General features: G+C 38.8%; 1 protein-coding gene across 1 annotated transcript; it reads left to right on the top strand.

Moving 5' to 3' along the window:
• The first annotated feature begins 74 nt into the window (after positions 1-74).
• On the top strand, positions 75-19,853 carry LOC124158634 (mitochondrial DNA helicase). Its single transcript, XM_046533822.1, has 10 exons — positions 75-575; positions 847-1,100; positions 4,822-5,119; positions 8,865-9,012; positions 11,427-11,583; positions 11,962-12,111; positions 14,241-14,432; positions 17,013-17,231; positions 18,904-19,032; positions 19,122-19,853. The coding sequence occupies exons 1-10, from the start codon at positions 224-226 to the stop codon at positions 19,287-19,289; spliced, it is 2,067 nt and encodes a 688-aa protein (XP_046389778.1). The 5' UTR covers positions 75-223; the 3' UTR covers positions 19,290-19,853.
• Positions 19,854-20,977: the final 1,124 nt, after the last annotated feature.

Raw genomic sequence — 20,977 nt, 5'->3', positions numbered from 1 at the left:
CGATAAACACAATAATATCCGCTTCTGAAAAATTGGAAAATTAACAGCAGCGAAACGAAATCAACCTACCGGGAGATAAATGCATTTGGGGGGAATTTGGTTTTTGCATCGTGCATTCATGTTATTATTCAAGCTGTGTTTTTCGTGTATAATCGGCAATATCTATTTATTGACAAATTTTATTTACATTTCTGTACTTTTATTGCTGTAAAGCGAAGATTCAATGAGATCAACGATAAATATGTGTGGTAGCACCGTGTTTTCGAGGCTCGGTGCGGATAAACTTTTATTGTTACCAAGGATGCCGACGAATTCCGTTAAGCTCACCACAGGAAGTAGAATATGCGTTTCCCCGGGAGCTCGAAACTTTGCGACGAACGAAGCTAAAGTGAAAGACTTAGCGACAGAAAACCGACATGTAAATATTTCTGAGATGAAGAGACTTCTGCGATCTCATGGTGTACAAATTCAGGAAGGCCAAGCCTGCTTTAAGACTTCTGGATTAAAATTATGTTTGGATCAGCATCGAAGCAAGAACCCCTCTAATTGCAGCGTGTTCGTGAATAAGGTTACTGGTGAGTGGCCATGTGTATTCCACCACATTCATCTCCCTCGTGAATTCCTTCGTTGAATTTACCTTTCCTCCTTATAGCTTCTTCAAAACGTGACTGTATTCTTGAAAACAAATTGTATAATTTAGTGTGATTTAATATTCCTCTTCTCCTTTCTGTTTCCCCTTCATCTTCCTGAATCTTTAGTATTTTAATTCCTATTACTTTTTCCATCACTTGTGAACCCATACTGAGGGACGGGTAATGGGATACTATCCTCATTCTCAACTTTCAGGGTATTTTGAATGCTCATACTGTGAATCATCTGGACCTTGGAACGCATTGGAGCAGTTACTGCATCTAAAGAAAGATAGTTCTAAGCTGACTATGCGTGATTTGAAGAACCTTGGAATTGCAAACAATTCTGCGACACCTAGCAAGGTCAAGGAAAAACTTGAAGGATCAATCAGTATTTTTTCAGTTCTAACGAGTGACTCATCCTCTCTGGCCCCTGGCGTTCAGCAGCTTTTAGCCAAGCTTGAGCTTGAGGTAAAATTTTCAGCTCTTCTTTCTATATTAAGGACAATGACTACAGATTAATAATTCAAGTATTTTTAATGATATTTTTTTCGTATGATATCAGCTACATGCCTTGATCTGACATATTGCCAGGGTGGGGTCATGGGGGCTTCATTATCACAAGTAGTTCACACAGATTTCCCAAAAATATGTTCATAATTTTGACTGAATGGATTCAGAGTTTATTTTTTAATCATAGTAAGTATAGGAACTTGATTTATGTGTAAATCCATGGTCACAGTAGTAAAAAACATATTTTAATATTCCTGTTAGGACAAAGTCCACTTATTTAAGTATGAAAATATTGTAATCACATTGAGCCACTTGACTGGTGGGCGTAAGGAAGTGAGTGTGGATATAAAATATTTTATAAGGAATACTTTATACTTCCTTTTTAAAGTTTTTCTTCATTGGTCAAAGTTTTGCCTTTGGTCCAGTATATCTTAGACAGTTGGAAAATATTAATCAATGCATAAATATAAAGATGACCCTTGCCATCAATGGAATCTGTTTATCTTCCTGGTTAGGCTGCCTAGTAGAATTGCCTCTTGAGCAGCTGTCCCTGGTTAATAGCAACTATTGCATCTGTTCATATTTTTCATGTTTGACTGAATGGAGTTCTGATGTTATGAATGGAGTTCTGACGTTTATTCTTTAGTTGATTCTAGGTACCTTTAAAATGTAAGTGTTGCTATTTCAGCTGCTACCCATGAAGTCTCATTCCAGTACCAGTAGTATTGTTCCCCCCCCCCTCCGATGGGGGAATGCTAGGTGAAGAAGAAATATCCAAAATGGTTTATGTTGATTTTTGCGTCTTAGCTGTTGCAGTGGCGGATACAGATGGAGGGCGAAGGGGGCACGCCCCCCTCCCTTGCGGGCCTGCCCGTATTGCCAAACATTGCAGAACCACAATTATAACTTTTTTTATATCATAAGATGGCATTGTCTTGTATATGCGTGAAATAAATTTTACTAAAATTTTCTTAAACTCTGCATGTGACCAGTGGCGGCTAGTGGTAATTTATCTAGGGTGTGCATTAGAGCAGATATAGGATGATTTAATTATATTATGTTAATCCTAATCCATGAGCGTCATATTTCGTCGTAATAGAATACATAGCAAGCAAAACATATCACTGGTACACTCTACCCTTAAAATTGCATGAACAGAAATAATATTAGAATGTATGAAAATAATTATTCTCCACACACCTTTGCAGGTGACGGTAGTTGAAATTCATTCTCTTTTCCTTACACCCTATGAGGAAGTAGTGTAGAAAACGGCTATACAGATGGCTCTGTATGCGGACTAGGATCCTGGGCGCAGGTAGTGTAGGTGGCGGCTACACCACTACACTACCTGCTAGTCAGTCACCAAAAACATGCGCGTGCGCATTCGCATGGTTTTGAGTCTGCTCCCATCGCCCCTTTGAACAGCACATACCCCCCCGCTTATCTCGTCCCGCCAGAGCTCCCTCAAGCGATCGCACAGACCGAAAATGCGCCCGGCATGATGCCACGGGATCGCACACTTGTAGAGTGGTGAATTCGAAAAGGAGATAGCTGTAGCGTTCGGAGGCTCATGTTTCTTGCATATGCAGACAGTACTTTTATCCTTCGCGTTGCAAAGGAATAGTTTTCTTTTATAATTTATTCATCTTTGGGTGTGCACTTGCTAACATGCACGCGCCGCCACTGCATGTGACTTGATTATTTTTTATTAGGATAAAGGAAAGGTCACTCAAGATGTCTTTTGCGCCTCTTCCCCTCGAGTTTTTTCTGTATCCGCTGCTGAGCTATTGCTCCATGTGGAGAAATTGCCATCAAATGTGGCGATTCCATTGCAGTTTAAGATTTTTGGGTTAACTTTGTGGGAATGCTACATAGGAATAAAAAATTCACTTTGTACATTCCACACTGGAAATTTAATAATGAACATAGTTTTGACACTTGTGTCCTTGATAATTACACTGGTATCAACACCATTGACTTGTGTGATATAATCGATAAGGAATTTTCAAAATGAATTTTCTTTTCCTATTCCTCATCTATGTTACAGTGTCCATCACTAGCCTGTGAATTTCTAAACTTATTATCCATTCATCAATTGTAGCTCTCGCTTTTTGCCCTTCACATTCCTCCCATATCATTTCCATGGCCTGCTTATGGTAAACCAGTGAACTTTTTTTTGCTCATTCATTCCCTTATCCTACAACCTGTGACTGCCCACTCTTATTCTCTGTCATCCTGTTTTCTTTGGTATGTACAAGGGTTATACCAAAAGTAAGGTTCCCAATGAGCTACAAGGTTGAGGGAAGTAAGGCTAAATCCCAAAACAGTGCCATGTGCAGTGGCTCCCCTACTCTCAAGTCCGTCCTACCGCGATTCACTATGTCGCTCAATATTCACTTCGCTACCATCGACAATGGAAGTGTGGATCCCTGTTCCCGCCAAGTGTGAGGCTCAAGCAGTAATCTGATTTCTCTAGGCAAGGAAGTTACTGCCCATGGAGATTCATTGGCAGCTGACTGAAGTTTATGATGAAGAGTGCATGTCCATTCAGCACGTCCGCAAATGGTGCAGGGCCTTTGCTGAGGGTCGCACAGAAGTTCATGATGAAGAACGGAGTGGAAGACTGCCGGTTTTGGATTGTCCATAAGATCAACAGTGGGCTGCTCAAAGATCGGTGGGTCACTGTCCGTGAACTTGTTGAATGCATTCCTGAAGCTTCCCACAGCACTATTGAAAGAACTTTACCAGAAATGTTGGGTTATCGCAAGATGTGTGCTTGCTGGGTCCCCCGGATGCTGACTGACGGACACACCTTGACTGTGCTTGCAAAGTTCTTCAACAATGTTAGGGGGAGGCAACAAGGAGAAGTTGCTGGACTCTATCGTCAAGGATGAAGCGTGGGTATTTATGTATTTACATCCCGGAAACGAAACTCTTAGGTGACAAATGCTTCAAGAGCAACGATGAAGTCCAAGCAGAGGTCATCGCTTCCTCAACGAGTTGGCAGAAGACTTCTTCAACTTAGGGATAGAAAAGCTGGAGCACCATCTTTAAAAGTGTGTAAGAAAATGGAGACTATGTTGAAAAATAGGCCGAAGTGTAAGCTTTTCAACTATGTGAAAATTATTAGCAATTAAAAAAGTTTTTGTAAAAATATGGGAACTTTTGGTACAACCCTCGTATATTAGTTCCTCCCATTAAGCTCCATCAAATTTTTTTTCATAATTTCTGCATTTACGCTGACGTTTTGATCATTCCCTAGTTTCGTTGTGTTCAGCAATAATTCTGATCATAACTTGTCATCAAATTTCTAAGCATATCATATTGTCTTACCCTCCTCTTTATCCACAATTATTTTTCATATTTCCAATGTATATACAAGAGATGAGTTTCAGCTATAACTGTTTAAGTCTCTTCTGTTGTACATTTATCCCACATTGAATTAGGTCTTTTCAAATATCTCATATTATCAAGGCTGCTCAATTTTACACTTTCCTTGACGTTTTGATGTCTTTAGGTTGTCCCCACAACAGTTAAAAATGGAGATTTCTTAGTATTGGTTTACTTTTTGTGTTACACTTTTCACTTCATATATTTTCTTCCTCTATTACTGTATTTCACGCTTTTTGCTGTCTGAGGAAAGGAAATAACTGTTTCATGTAAATTAATTCCTCTCCAGAAGGTGAAATTATCTGTGATGAAGCAGCTTGGAGTTATGGTGTCTGGTGATGGGTCCTCCCTTCTCTTTCCTCTGCGAGCCTACCGTACCGGTGTCTTGCGTGGCCTAAAGGTGCTATCCTGTGGTCCTGATGGAAGTGAAGAGGAGGTGACAATCCCAGCCACTGGTTGCCAGGGAATGTTTGGCTGGCCGAAAGGTGGAGGAGGCAAGGAGGAGGCTGTGCTCGTGGCATCTGTTAAGGACACGCTGGCTGTTGCTTCGTCTATTCCAGGAGTCCAACCTTTGTGCTTGCCCTATGGTAATACTGCTGTCATTTATGGCAGTTACGCTCCCTATCACCATAGAGTACCTTCTAAATAAGCCTACCTATAAGTTATTGAACTAGGAGAGTCAATCAATAGGGCAAGGTTCATGCCCAATTCTGATGGCAAAAGTGAAACAGAGAATTAGGATAGGGGAAGTGTAAGGAGTGGTGACTCGTGGTATTTGGGTGTGTTTTTTGTTTTCTGGATCTCCAGTCAAGTTGTATCCATATTTGGGCTAGTAAGGCGATGGTTGTGGAGACAAAGGTCACAGTTGTCATGCGGGATGTGGAAAGGGATGGAGAGGAGCTTGAGGATAAAGGTTTAGGAGAAGGGAAGGTTATAATAAGGCTGAAGAAATTATAAGGCTGAACAAAGTTACTATGATTACCTGAGCTATTTGAAAATGACTACTCGTTGGTAGCATTGGTATATGATGGATCCAATCCTTTTGCAGAGGATATTTTAAGGTATTTTCAATGAGTGACACTGAGACCACTGGAACCCCTTTCATTATCCAAAACCCCATGCATTCCAAATTTTATTATTCTTTTGCTCTCTGGCTAAAAGTTTCAACTTTATTACTAGTGCACGAAAACAATTGGGTATTTACAGAGCCATTCTGGGGAAACGTACTACATATTTATATGTCTTTTGGCAGGAAATAAAGAAAAGAAACAAAGATGCACTATTATGTGTTAAATAATTCCTCAGAAAAAATCAATTGCATTCATTGAAACCGTTCCAAAAATGGAACACTAAGCATTAATGGGTTTAGGCAAAATTATCATTTCTTCAAGAGACATGATTTTTTATTTAACTGGCTGATGTGTGAATCGTTAACTTCGGATCATAAATTCTATTGACTTTCACATTAATTTATGCTTATAAATATTTAGTGTGTCAATCTCGAAAATTTAAATATTTCTTTAAAAATAACCTTCTTTGAGCAGTAATAATAAAATTTAATTTCTTTTGAGGTCTTGAATAATTGTATAAAATAAAAATTTAGGAACACACTTTTTTATCATAAGTCTATAAAAAGTGCCTGAGGTGCAATTTTACTCACATTGTTTACATTTTTATGTCTTATATTTTTTTTTACGGTTGTTGTATTTTTCTGGATGATACTTTTGGCCAATATGTTATCACAATATGATATCAGGTTTTCCAGGGACTGAATCAATAGAATTTAACATATATCCATTCATAAGGTGGAGAAAAAAACCTTCAAGGTGGGACTCAAACCCCCAACTCCAGGTTAAGGAAGCAAGGACTTCACTCTGCCACCATAGGGGCTGGTGAAATATTTAAGTTTTATATTATGTAAATCGAGAGCAATTATGTTTTGCCAGGCTGAGGATTACGAAGGTGACAGCATTTTGGTGGAAAATTATTCCATTGGTGTTAGCTGCTAGCTTTTCCTCCAAGTTTTATAATCCAATGTGGTAAAAAAAAGTCAATTTCAGCACTTTTCTCTCAAATTAAAGAATACAGAGCCCCAGGAAATGGCAAATAATATACTATTAGGTAATTGCTGTTCATTTTCTTGAATTTCTAAGTTAATATTTCCGGGAAGAATCAGCCCTCACCAGTTATCTTTGTGTCCTTGTGCCAATCATACTTTCGGCTATGTAATGGATATCCTAACTCTTTCACAATGCACACACACTCACCACCACGTCGTGCACTTTCACATCATCAAATATTAACTGATTTGCACTCCCAGTAAAAGATCTTCAACAAGTTTGCATAAATTGCCATCAGAAAAAATTCCCCAGACATGGTATTGTCTTTTGGGGCCACTGTGCAGACCACTATGCTATCCAGGTTCCTGAATTCCCAAGGCAATTGTACCTAGGCCCATAGTACTAGATGTTAGGCCCTCGCGGTCCATCAAGGATGGCAAGGAAAAAGACGAAGGAGAAAGTGAAGTCCTCTCTTTATTTCAATGATGCTGGGAAGATGAATGCTCCATTCTTCTGTGTTTTCAAGCATGTTATGTTGCCAAAGTTCTATAACTAATGGTGATTCTGTTGACTCAAGATACAAGATGCTCTAGAACACCCAGAAGTATGGAGCCTTGAAACATGCCTACAATCTAATTTTGCTCTCTTAGAGTTACCTAGCCTCTTTGCTTTTTTCTTCATTCAATTTTCTGTTTTCTGGAAGCTTGATCTTGTAAGTGTTATGCGTAAATGAGAATGGGTTTGGGGAAAACACAACAAGGGAATAAGGTAGGAGGAAGTTTGGTTTTTATGATTTAATTTAATACATTTAACAATTACTAGATAGCCATAGGCCATACCACCGACTCCCTGAGTTTTGCAGTTAGGGTGCTGTGGTGTCAGAGGAGAGTTGTTTCTAAATTCGACTCCTCTCCTGGCTACTTGCATTACCTGCTTGAAACCAGTACTGGTGCAGACAGGAGTGCTTACTGTTGCGCACATGCTTACAATCTTGTTTTCATGCTTGTGCAAATGAATATGTCTCATAACATGTTGTATGACATATTCCTTACAATCTATTGAATTTAGGTGGCACTTATTTGGAATAATTCATCTATCTACATCTACATAATACCCCGCAAGCCGCCTAAAAGGCGTGTGGCAGGGGGTGTTAGGACACCAGCCGTTTACAGCTATAAAAAAAAAAGAAAGAAGAGCTCTAACGAGGTTGGGACAAGCGTTTATTAAAGTCCTTTATTGTTCGGGGGAAAAACGAATTCCCATATCTATCCGTTCGGCAAAAAATCTCTCTTAATTTATCGTTTCTGTCGGACCTGGAAATATAGTGTGGCTCTAAGATTATGTTCTCTGTGTCGCTCTTAAAGATATCCATTCTTAATTGTTCAAGCAATCTAAGCCTAGCGCGCAGCCTCCGAGTCTCCAACGGCTCCCAGCCTAATTCGCTTAACATCTGGGTAACACTGTCTGTACGCCCGTAGCGGTTTTTGACGAAGCGCGCAGCCTTCCTTTGTATCTTATTCAGTTCGCGGATTAAGTCTTTCTGCACTGGATCCCATACGCTCGCTGCATATTCAAGGTGCGGTCGGACGAGAGCGAAATAGCACCTTTCTTTTACTTTCTCATCCGAAAATCTTCCCACAATACGCTTGACGAATCCTAATTTCTTCAGGGCTATGCCGCAAATATTCTTTATATGTGTTCCCCACGTGAGGTTCGAGGTTATCGTAACTCCCAGGTACTTCACTTCGTCTGTTGCCTTTATGTTAATACCATCCACTGCATAAACATGGTTAGTGTTTGACGAATTCCGCAAGAAATGTACCGCCATGCATTTGCTCAGATTAAGTTCGAGTCCCCACTCTTGACTCCACAAATGAACGTTGTTTAAGTCCGATTGATTGATTGATTGTTGTTGACAAGAAGCTATGATATGCTTGCTCATCCTTTGCCCTTCCATCCCATGTGCCCTGATTGACAATGGTAGGAGGGCGGTTGATTTTTTGTATGGACTGTATTGTGGAATCAATGATTGAGAAAGTCTACCCATGTGAAATTAAATGCCAAATTTTTCGTGTGAAATTTTTTTTCTTTCGATTTGACCGTAAGGGAAAAGTAATGATCAACTATCCAAGTCGTGACTTGTTCAGTATTTTTCTTCCTAAGCTGATAGATATCAAATGATTAGTCTATTTTTAAGTAATTACTCTAGTCTATAGCCATATTTAGTGAAATGTTCATGTTTCTCTGTGTGACCTTTATCTTTATTTGATAGGTAGTTCATATTTACCGCAGGGCTTGTTACCATCTCTGGAGCCCTTCTCCAAAATAACTCTTTGGTTTGGACGGAATGCTAATGGCCTTTGGGATGACCCAAGATTGCATGCAAGAAAACTGGGGGAAGAGCGATGCTATTTTGTTAGGTAAGAGAAGTGTTTTGTTTCTACTTTTTTGGTGATGTGGAGCGTTTAAATGACTCAAAATCAGTCTCGGCATTGCTACCTAAGGGTCAAACGATGCTTCTTTATTTCTCCTGAACTACTAACTTTCTCCTCACCTGATGCCCTGCTCCTTAGAATGAATGGAAGAAATCCTCTCCATATCCATTCTGTGTGCATTAATAAGAGATTAAATGGCAGATGATAGTTTTCAATGAAGGTCTGATTAGTATTTATCAATTTTCAGTCGATATATCCCTGACTTCTTTTGTGGAACTTCCTATCACAATCACCACGTAACTCTCTTCTCATCATTCATCCTTAATGTCTCTTCTTGTACATCCCTGACTGCTAAAGATGGGCAGCTGGAATCATCAAATACTTGGATGGAGCTTTTACCTGAAATATTTCATTTCTCAGTTTTGGTGCCATACTGCAATATATGTACAACATACAGTTCACTCCCGATTATCCTAATGGCTAATGATGGGGAGAGATGGCACGAATAATCGGAAAACAGGGATAACCCAAACTTTTACTTAAATGTCTTGTAATGTTCATAGTTTAGGTAAAACAAATAATATATATTACTATTTTTACAATTATTCTGTTATTTTATAGTGCTTCCCGGACTCATTGAGAGCTTTCTTCGCCAGTTCGTGATCTTTTTAGAAGCGATAACATGGTTGTACTTGCATTAATAATGCTCCACCTTAGGACTGGTTTTGAAAACCACACTTCCGTGGCTGTGTGATCACGGATACAGAAAAGTGGTTTGTTTGCACGAATGCTTCAAAACTACTGCTCGACGTCGGAAACTACACTGTCAGGCACCACGCCATGTAGTCCTGTCTCGCACAAGTTGCCCGGGTTGCAACTGCTGTGGGACATGTATTCGTGATCACAGAGCGCGATCCTAGCATTAATGCAGTAATTCCAATAATTTTGTCTGATTTTATTTTTTTATAAAGATTGCTGAAAATATTGAGTGAGAGTGAAAATTATATGTGGATAATCCGCAACATGGATATACCACAGCCGGATAATAGGGAGTCTGCTGTACTATGTAGTTTGAGCCTATATCCATTATTTTATCACTTTTGGCATTTTATTGTTTTTAATAGGTTGAATAACTTTTTTTAAACAAGAGTTTAAAATTCTGTTTATTTTCAAAACTAAGGGGAAAGGGAAGGAGGTGGATGATTGCTAAAAGATGGCCATTTCAAAAAATCATGAAAAAAAAACAAACTTGTTGTTATAAATATTTGTCCTCTGATTTGAAATATTTGTGCTGGGGATTCTTTTATCCTAGTTATTTGTATCAATTTTTGTGAGGACTAATATAGTGCTGTTGTGCTCTGCATTAATTTGTCATGATCAGGCTTCGCTATGTTACAGAGTTCAAACATAGTTCATTTTACTATATTCTTGCCCGTATGGTATTTGGAGGAGGCGACCAACAGCTGAGGTCATTTGCACCATGAGGTGCGGTGGAGAGGATGGAGAGGGATGGGGTAAAAGCACAATACAAGACCTGTAGATCCAGATGGAGGAGAGGAGTCGGTCGTAGACTGTGCCGTTCACGAGTAGATTTTTCTCTATGAGCAAACCATAGTCATGAACTATTTGTTTTAAGCAGTACGGTATGGTATTGTATGATGCAACCGACAGCTGAGGTCATTTGCACCTTAAGGGAAGGGTATGGAAGGAAGGGTGGTGAGAAACCCGGCATCGATATCCATCTACTCTTAATAAAAGGTACCAAGAGGACCACGGCTCAATGCCCCATCCGAAAGACGGAGTGTTATGCATGAAATGTCCTCCATACAACATTCAAGCAGGGATCGGGTTCTGAAAATTCTCTGCCACCACCAGGATTTGAACCCGAGCCCACTGGGTGGGAAACCAACACTATAGCCACCACACCAACCCGAATCCCTTCATGCCCATATCAACAATTAATGGTTCAGTACAAACATTACTTTTGGCAAAAGAAAAAGGCACATAACCTTTTGTTATCCTTTCCCAAATATCTAGTTTTCCTGACTGAATTTATAATTGTAAACAATTACATTCAGCCACTCCATCACGTCAATGTACCCACCCATAGGCGGATCCAGGGGAGGGGCACGGGGGCACGTGCCCCCCCCCCCCAGACCCTCAAAAATATGCAAGATTTTTAATACGGTCCCATTATCATTGCGTTCGTTTTGCATTACGAGGTATCCTTGTGCCCCACCCAGAACAAAATCCTGGATACGGCCTTGCTTGTGCCCCTCCCAGAAAAAAATCCTGGATCCGCCCCTGTACCCACCTTTGTGTGACAAATACTGATTTTATAGCGACTTCTAAAGGCTCTTTCAATCCATACCAACTGAGTCATCTCTCTCCCTTGTTAGGCCAACAGAGGGCCAGCCTGCTGCGTGGGAGGGCATGATGGGTGGAGTGGGTCTTACCAAGCTCATGAGTGAGGCTCGCTTGATCGCTCACCCCAGCATCACCACCTTTGAGTCCCTGAAGGAGGATGTCCTGGCGGAGATACAGAACGTGGAGAAGGTTGGTGGCCCATACTTTAAATGGATGTATGCATTGCTTGATGAATTTTGAAAGAGAAATACATAATTTCATTCCTTATACATAGTTAGTATGCATCACAACCATAATCATCCAAATTTGAGATTACTATTTACGAAATTGAAATCATTCTACTGAATGAAAGAATGAACATGTGCTCTGCATCTCCCCAATCACGATGCAAGCATGAGCAATGATTGAATCATGATTATGGGAGATATGTACTTGCAATTAATATTCTATTGCACCAAGTGTGTCTCTCAGTAGTCTATCGATCAGCCTTTTTATCCCCACTTCTAGCCATACTCATTTTTTCCTATTGTATGCAAATTTGTGTAATGTGAGCACCACTTTCTTCAGGTCAAGGGAGTGAAGTGGAAACGCTTTCCTGCATTGAATCGTATCTTGCATGGCCACCGACGAGGGGAGCTGACCATTTTAACAGGCCCCACTGGCTCTGGAAAGACTACCTTCATGAGCGAGTATTCATTGGATCTCTGCCTGCAAGGTGTGAGTACGATTATCCTCATTTGATTAGAGTAGTTAGGAGGTCTTTTGGGGCACTCAAATGTTGGTATTTAAGCCCTCAAACCTGTTTTCCCTAATTTACCATGCACCACATTAAGTTATTCCACAATGTATTTGGTAGTGATATTGGCATCAGATTTTTCTAACTCTAAACCCTTTTACTGCCTATTCATTTTGGGTGGGATGTGTTTGTTTAAAGGTAGTTTGTAAGATTTAAAGTTTTCAATTTTTTAAAGTACATACATGTTATGGAGCCTGTATACAGGGAAGTTGAGGGGATGGAAGTTCAATATGTTATAACCGAACTTCATTAAATGTGGGGGTACACTTGTGAACTTTGAATTTAACTTCGAACCAAGCTTACTGCAATTATATTTAATCAATTACTTTTGTAGCCTCAAAAAAAAAAAGAAAAGAAAAATAAGTCTGAAAGCCAATAGAAAAAGATTTGCTCCCATCCAAATCGACCTAGAAAACTGCCGACTTTCTCCGTTTCAGAGCCTGCATTCCCGCTATCAACTTCTAAAGAATTACTCATAGATGCTCAAATGAACATACCAATTCAACAATCAATCAACAGTGAAGATAGCAAATACGGAAGGGGTAATTTTGTCATCTTGTACTCGTGCAATAATGAAATTTGCCTGTGTTTGTTGGGAAATTTTCATCGTACTTAAAGAATGTGCATCGGAGATATTTTCAGGACAGGCATTTCAATAGAGAGATGAGTTCGTCTTTCTGCTTGGGTATTCATGTGCAATAATTAAATAAACTATGAATTGCATTTTAATTGTCATCATCAAAACTATCTGCTCATAAGCCACAACTGTAAGCATTATTTTGGCGATTCCGAGAAGTGAAGGAAGGAGAAGGAAAAAGGTTAAAATATTATATAAATGTAATTGAGGTTTTAATTATAATTGCTATAAAAAGTTTGGCTGATAATTCCTACTGCAGTATTATCACACACCCTATCGCTGGCAATAAAAGGGATTGCAATGAATCAATATCTAATGTTTTATCTATGTTGGATTTTGTGGTACCTTTTCCTTGGAATGGTTTGCATTGTCCTCCCTTAGAGATGAATTGTGCTTTAGAGAAGCAGTCTAATAACCCCTTTGACTTATATAGATCCATTCTGCTTTATTCCAGCCAGAGTATTTAATTCTCATTTCAACATCAGAACTTAGCATCAGATCTCAGCAGAGAACATCAGAGCTCTCTTTATAATACCCTTTTTGTTCACCAAGAATGGTAAAATAAGGCAAGTGATGACCGTCAATAAGCCTACATCCTTGGTGATGTATGTATTGCTATTTCTGTATCCGTGTTTAGCTATGAATGCAAAATTTTAAATCTGCGGTATCAATCTTGATGATATTACCATGTTAGAGAATGCAACATTCATGACCAAGGCAGGTATATTATGCCTATTTTCTTATCTCTGTACATTTTCCAAAAGAAGTCTTGATCTGAGTAATTATTTGAGAAAAGTTAATGAATGAATAATGGCATAAAACGTGTGAGATGTTTCAGAACCTTATGTCAGGTTACAAACAACATGTTTCTGCAATTCACTGTAAGCTATTATATTATTTGTGTTTTACTATATGTATTTTCAGAAGTAAAGGAATAAGGCAGTGCAAAATGTGAACTGTCAGCCACAATTGCTAAAATCACCTTTCTTGTCCTTACAAACTGCTGATGGAACAAAAAATATTAACGTATAAATAAAAAGCAAAAATTTGTTAAAAGAAATTTGAAAATTGTGGTAATAATGTGAGGAATTTCGAAGTGGAGCTCTGAAATATCAAAGGTTTTATATTTTTGATACATACCTAATTATGTTACTACGCAAATATCTCATCAATGTAAATATTTAACTATTTGAATCCCAATACATATGTTGTTAAATTTTCTCAAATATGTGTGTGTTTGTATATCTCCTAATCTACCAATCGTTAAGGAAAGTTCTGTGTTCACAGTACTATTATTAGTTTTTTTTTAATTTTTTAAGAGATTCATAGTGAGGAAGCTACTCTGTCTCAAGTATTTATAGACCTGCTAGTATTCTTTTTAATACTTCCTTCTATTTGCCTCATCTCTTGCAGGTGAGTACACTGTGGGGAAGCTTTGAGATTAGGAACACGCGACTAGCCCGTACAATGCTGCAACAGCTGTGTGGACACCCCCTGGATGGCATGTCAGAGGAGTCATTCGAGACTTGGGCCACCCAGCTTTCACAGCTTCCCCTCTACTTCATGACTTTCCATGGTCAGCAATCCCTCAAAGTGGTTATGGAGGTGAGAGAAATGGGTTGTTCAAGTGGTATATTGTGCTGTTAGACCAACTATGTGTCTTGGTAAAAATATGAGAAAAATCATGTGAACATTAAGGAGAAGACAATCTTAGAATACCTACTCATTTACTGGTCAGGAAAATGCTGGAGGAATTAAAATTGGAACTGTATGTCAGGGAAATTAAGTAATAGCCAGGGTAAATTCCCAAGGGGCAGCAAAAAAATTAAAATTGTGGTTGAACCCACAGAGCATTGCTGAATTAGGGTGGAGAGGCGGGTGTTTTGTTGCGGTAGTGGTTGGGCGGCATGGTATGGTGCTCATTTGGTGCTATTTGACTTTATTTATACTACATACTTGACTTTATTTCATTCATTAAATTTCCGGTTATCCAGGCTAATGAAGGGGAGAGGCGGCACGAACAGTTTGAAAACATGGATAATCCAAACTTTGGCTTTTATTTCTTGCAATCTTCATAGTCGTGGTTGAACAGCATTGGGTAGTGCTGACTTGGTGCTATTTGACTTTATTTCATTCAGTAAAGTTCCGATTATCCAGGCTAATGAAAGGGAGAGGCAGCAGAACAGTTTGAAAACATGGATAATCCAAACTTTGGCTTCTATTTCTTATAATCTTCATAAATTACGTCAGTCAAAATTTATATGTATTATTATTTCTGCATGTAGTCTGTTATTTTAGATTGCATGAAGGACGCATTGAGATCTTTCTTCACCTGACAGTAGATCTTTCTAGCGGCGATAATGTTAATGTACTTGCATCTCCCCTGCTCCATGTACTCCAGCTGTCTACCAGGGCAAATGTCTGGCTATAACTCATGCTACTGCTACTCCCTTTGTCCCTGCTTCTACTTCCCCTACTGCCTTCATTTGCACTATTCCCTTCCTCTATCGTTTGACCTTGACTGGAAAGCTGCAAATGAGATCTGGGGACCATTCATGCCTGAGTGCGAATAAAATCTGTGGTTCCCTTGGGCTATATTCCACTGCACGCAAGGTTTAAATTCGATAACCCTTATGTTTTTGCATGTGATTTAATCTATAATCATCTATGTTGCATCACTGATAGAATTAGATGATGGGAGGATTGTTTTTAAAAGCTTATTGAGGTTAGAAGCTCCAGAATATGCTTCCGTGAGTAGCTTTTCTGTGGCATGTGTTTACTTATTTTTGTCTGGTATTTTTATGCTCTCAATTGCATCTCTATTGTCTCTGGATGGCTTGAATTTGGTGGGGAAGTCGAGAATCTCCCCCTATGGTCTAGTGCAGGTGGTTTACTGACCATTAAGGTGACTTCAGGGATACTGAGGTCACATAATAGAGAGAAAAATATTCCTCTGTTGTTTGGGTGAGAGAGGCTAGATTGTGTGGCATGTAGAGCTTAGAAATTTAATAAAGTTGTTTTCAAGTCCACCTAGTATGGTATCTACCTTTCTCTGTTGTTGCTATTCACACTAACATGGTGGCTACTCAACTGTTAGGAATCTAAAATTATGAAGTGAAAGCTTGTTTTAGTGACAATGGCATATAGCTAGAATGGCATTGTAATGAGGTATTGGCAGTGCACCGTCAAAATCCGTATCTGGACTCTAAACTCAGTTGGAGCTATCACACCACTGAGGTTAATAAAAAGCTTTCCAAAGCTCTATTTATTTTAAGAAAGCTAAGTCCGATAGTCCCTTATGATTATATGCAATCTATATATTATGCTTTTTTTAACAGCCACATAGATTACGGCCTAGAAATATGGGGTAGTGCCCCTGATATAAAATCAGTGTTTCTTTTGCAAAAAAAGGCAGTTAGAATACTAACTAATTCTCCATCTCGTGAACACTGTCGCCCACTATTTATTAGATTGAACATTTTAACTATTTACAGTATGTACGTGTACAGAGTTTTACTATATATGAAAGAAAACCTTGATCTTTTCCCTATAAGAAGTACAACTCATAACCATAGCCTAAGAAATAAGAATTCCTTATCACTAAATCAGTGCAGATTAACCAAAACCCAATTCTCCATACATAATTTAGGTATCAAGCTATTTAACCATCTCCCTATCTCAGCCAGAATGGCTAGCTTGACCAAATTCAAGAGTGTGATTCACTCATGGCTAGCCTCACAGCCATTGTATTCTGTCAGTGAATATTTTACTCTTAACACATGTGATATTGTATTCTAATATATTCATATACTTTCTATTATATTTCATTTATTTTTATTATTTTTATTAATTGTACACTGCCTATGAACTGCGACTATCTTTTCTTGTACATTCTATATGTATGTGCAATTGAATTTCATCTGTGACGAGGTCTGTGTATCTAATGAATACTATTGACCAATAAAGATTATTATTATTATTATTATAAAAGGCCTGCGGTAAACCTGTAAAAAAATTGGATACAGCTAGTAGAAATCCCTGTCACAGTATGAGCTAAGTATTACAAGGTGTACTTCTTATTTGCCTTCGTATGTGGCAATGTGATGAGGGTGGAGAGGGTTTTTCGAAAGATTTTGCATGCGTAAGTTTTTCAATTTTACGGCTTGTCCTTTCTGTCCCATATAGACTGTTTCCCATGCTGCATATGTTCATGACATATCTCATGTGGTGATTGACAACGTCCAATTCATGCTGGGAATGGGTGAGGCTGAGAGTCATTGGTCTGCTAACGGAGGAAGTGGAGTGTCCGACCGCTTCTGGAGGCAGGATCTTGTCATTGCAGCTTTCCGAAAATTTGCTACAACTGCTGACTGCCACGTCACACTTGTCATTCATCCACGAAAGGTGATTTTTTATGATTTCCTTCTTTTCCTTGAATTTGAGGACATAGCATTATGTATTGTTATGAAAAATGTTTTTACAGATGTAACTGTCTCTAATTATGCTGACATTGACTTCATGTTGGCCTCTCTCGAAATTCTTTTGTGATGCTGTCATATTTTTGTTTAATGGCGGAAACAGTTTCACCAGTGTTGCAGCTGGTGTATTCTCTTCTCCCTGAATTGAAAGCTGCAATAGTAGTGAAACTATTGTCACCTCTCAACAACAACACAATTCAGGATAGCATCCTGAAAGAATGGGTGCATTCTGCCATTCATAATGTCATGATCAACTGCTCAGTGATCAGGACATTATGTTCTCTCAAAGAGTGTGTACCAAATGCAACAGTATGCAGTATGACTCTCACTTATTTTCCTCACTTCTGTCCTCTGGTGATTGGAAGTGGTTCTAAACTCACTGAAATAGTGACTGCTTAGTACTATGATGTCTCTCTGCTCAGTCCCATGACGTCAGAGCACGCACTTGCTCGGTGAGCAAATGTGGATGCTTAGTGTAGCTGAATATACCCAATGTCAAGGGAGATACAGCAACTTTGGAAAAGGCTTCATAACATTTTCATTTTGGGCTATGTTTTGAAGATACAGCCCTGCAAAATTCTTCTGTACTCTACTGAAATTGGCTGATTATGGGGCATTGCTTATGCTACCCTTTTGATGGAGAAACGACTAGAAGGCCCACATATTGTCGGAGTAATTTGAAAACAGGGGACGAATAATGGCTGTAATCATTGACGTATGGCTGAGGGTATTCATTATCTCCAGGCTGCAAGAGAAATAGAAATCTCCCCTCACTTTTGCAACTTCAAAGATCCCTCTCATACTCGAGCCTAGTGCTATGATATTCATGGATGTTGGCACATCAGTATGTATGCAGAGTTTAAAATGTTACCATGGTAAACCGAAGAGATGCGTAAAAGTATGGAGTAGTTTCAAGCATTATCTATTTATGGCAAAGATTTGGTGTATTGGGCAGTATCAATAAAAGGCACTAAAAGGATAATGGCTGCGTATTTTTATAGAGAGACAATGTGTGAAGCTGAGTCTCTGGACTCTGGCTAGTCGAGGTGGACAACCTAGTAAGTTCTGTGTGTACTCATGCTCAGTGGTTGACCTTTGACTCAGGGTAAGTGTGAGGTTAAGTATTGCCAGACTCGCTTGAATATGGGCCTTTAGAGTAAACAATTATTAATTTTACTGGCAGCTGAAAAAAAGTGAGTATTGGAGCCGCTTTACAGGGCTCTAGTTTAATGTGGCAGCATCCTCTAATTTGTACTTGTTATCTTTGATTTCTTTTTTGGTATGGAAGGAAACAGAGAACTAAGTTTTAACATTCTACAGAATAAGAATTTGTTGCTATGCTTTCATTTTTTAAAATATGTAATGGTTCTACTGCAGTATACATAGTTATTACAGACTGGTATACATTTTTTTCTATTATATTTTATTATATATATTTTCTTTCAAATTTCCTATTTTTTCCTTGGAATTTTATTAATATGTGAATGAATATTTTATTAATTTCTTTCAAATTTAGATTTTATTTTAAAAATCTGTGGTTAAAAACAACACTTTCTGGGCGACATTGTCAATTTTACTCAGAGAATCTGCTATTCCAGGAAAGAGAGAGTGACGATCTGACGTCCAGCTCCATATTTGGAGGCGTAAAAGCATCACAAGAGGCAGACAACATTCTTATCATTCAGGACAAGCGGCTGTCATCGGTTAGAGGGAAGAAGTACTTGCAGGTATGAGTAATTCATGCAGCATCGTTGTGTACCTTTACAACCTAATTTTTGCAGTGACACTTGATTAAAAAGCTATTTGGTTGATTCAGGTGGCAAAGAATAGATATAGTGGAGATCTTGGGGTGATGACTTTGGAATTTGACAAAGAAGCCCTTAGCTATGGGAAACAGAGGAGAGGAGGAGGTGAGGGAGAAGTCAGGCATGCTGCCATAGGCCTGGAAGATGATGACTCCCCTAGGACGACTATTATAGACTGATGAAGTGTTGTCATCTGCATGAGCATCATGGAGTGGTTTGAGTTGAATTTTATGACTGGGAGGTGAGTGGTGCTTATGGTAAGAGACTAGGTGCTACCTTTGCACAAACTTTGACAGATCTGTGGGAATAACACTAATAAGTAGTTCCTGTGTACATATGCTGCATCAGTATACCATGAACACTTTGTGCCTTGTAGTAATCGAAGGACGGCTCTGACTGTGTGCCTCCCTGAAGAAGTGAATCATATTTTTTAATTGTGTGTGATAAAGGCAACAAATATCCTGTATTTAAATTTTAATTGTGTGTTACTATTGTAACAACCTGAGTGTATGATAAGAGAGTGATTATTCTAATTCAGTGAGATGTTTGATCATTTTTTTGTACTGCAGGTGTCATTTTTTTCAGATACCTTAATCATTACATCCTCTAGTTACCATGTCACAGTTGTTTATGGCAAATTTTCAAAAGCTAGAATCCATTGGTAAATTATTGAATGAAAGGAATGTGAATTTATTTTTTCAATTCGCTTTTGTAGCAGCTTTTTAATGAAATCATTTCATATATTCCAAAATATTGTTATTGATTTCATGACTTAACCTAGAAAATAACTCACCTTTTTGATTATTGGGTCAGGTTGCTATTCTTGCTCTAGGTATTCATAAAAATACTACTTCTAGAAATGCTATTTGCCTAAATCTGGGGTTCAGGACCAGGTGTATATGGCAGCCATGAACAGATAGCAGAGTTACCCTGGTTGCTGGCAACCCTCAAGTCTCAAATGAACCGCATTCAGAAACTCCAATCACAAAGACTTTCAATTAGTTGGTTTGTGATACATTTGAACCAATCAACCATAACTAATAGCAAGTTCTAAAAATAACATGCATTTTAATCCTGTAATAATTATAAAGGAGAGGTCGAGAAGCATTTACTCAAATTGGAGATCATCCCTCAGAATTTTAGGATGTTCATGACGGTGAACTAGATCGTGATGATTAATGTGCATGTCAAAGAAAAAAATTTGAAATCAGAAATATATTGTGTATTGTTGTGGGTTGAGTGTACCTAAACTGCCTGCTTTTGGGCCCCTGTAAAGCAGTTTTAAGGTCAATTTGAAATGGGTTTGAGTGCTTATAAAGTGAACCCTGCAAGGTTTGGAATGCACCCTTTGATCGGAAAAAGGTTGAATGTATGCAGTATGAATGAAGATAAATAGAGAAAATTTGGTGGTTCATTAGTGGATTGTATGGTGCCTACATTTATATTGGGACACCAAAGTCAGCTTTGCCACTCATGATGGAATAGTTTCTTTCCCTTCCAACTCTTGTTTCATGTCCAGGTACTCATCCTTCCTCATCCAGGCACACTTTTGAAATCCAATGAGATTAAGACCAACAGCCATGAGAGAACAATCCCCGAAGGGCCTTGAAATCTCTGGTAAGCCCCCCACCCCCATTTCAAAGTCCTGGCCATGCCACCAGGGCTATGTCGACCAGCTTCACATGCTGCTGTTGAAGGCTGGAGGTAGGCAAGACAGGTAAAATTAGAGGGTCCTCCACGGGTGTTCCTACCGGGGGTAGCTACTCCCCCCCCCTCCTAGAAGCAAAAATTGCTAGCCTTTTAGGAAATTTAAAAATAGCAAAAGGAAAATTAGGGCTGGATGTAAATGAAAATTTTCAACAATTCT

Source organism: Ischnura elegans, chromosome 5, assembly GCF_921293095.1.
Source record: "Ischnura elegans chromosome 5, ioIscEleg1.1, whole genome shotgun sequence".
Taxonomy (NCBI): Eukaryota; Metazoa; Arthropoda; class Insecta; order Odonata; family Coenagrionidae; genus Ischnura; species Ischnura elegans.
The sequence above is the reverse complement of the archived record's forward strand: the minus strand, read 5'-3'. Positions and strand labels throughout refer to the sequence as shown.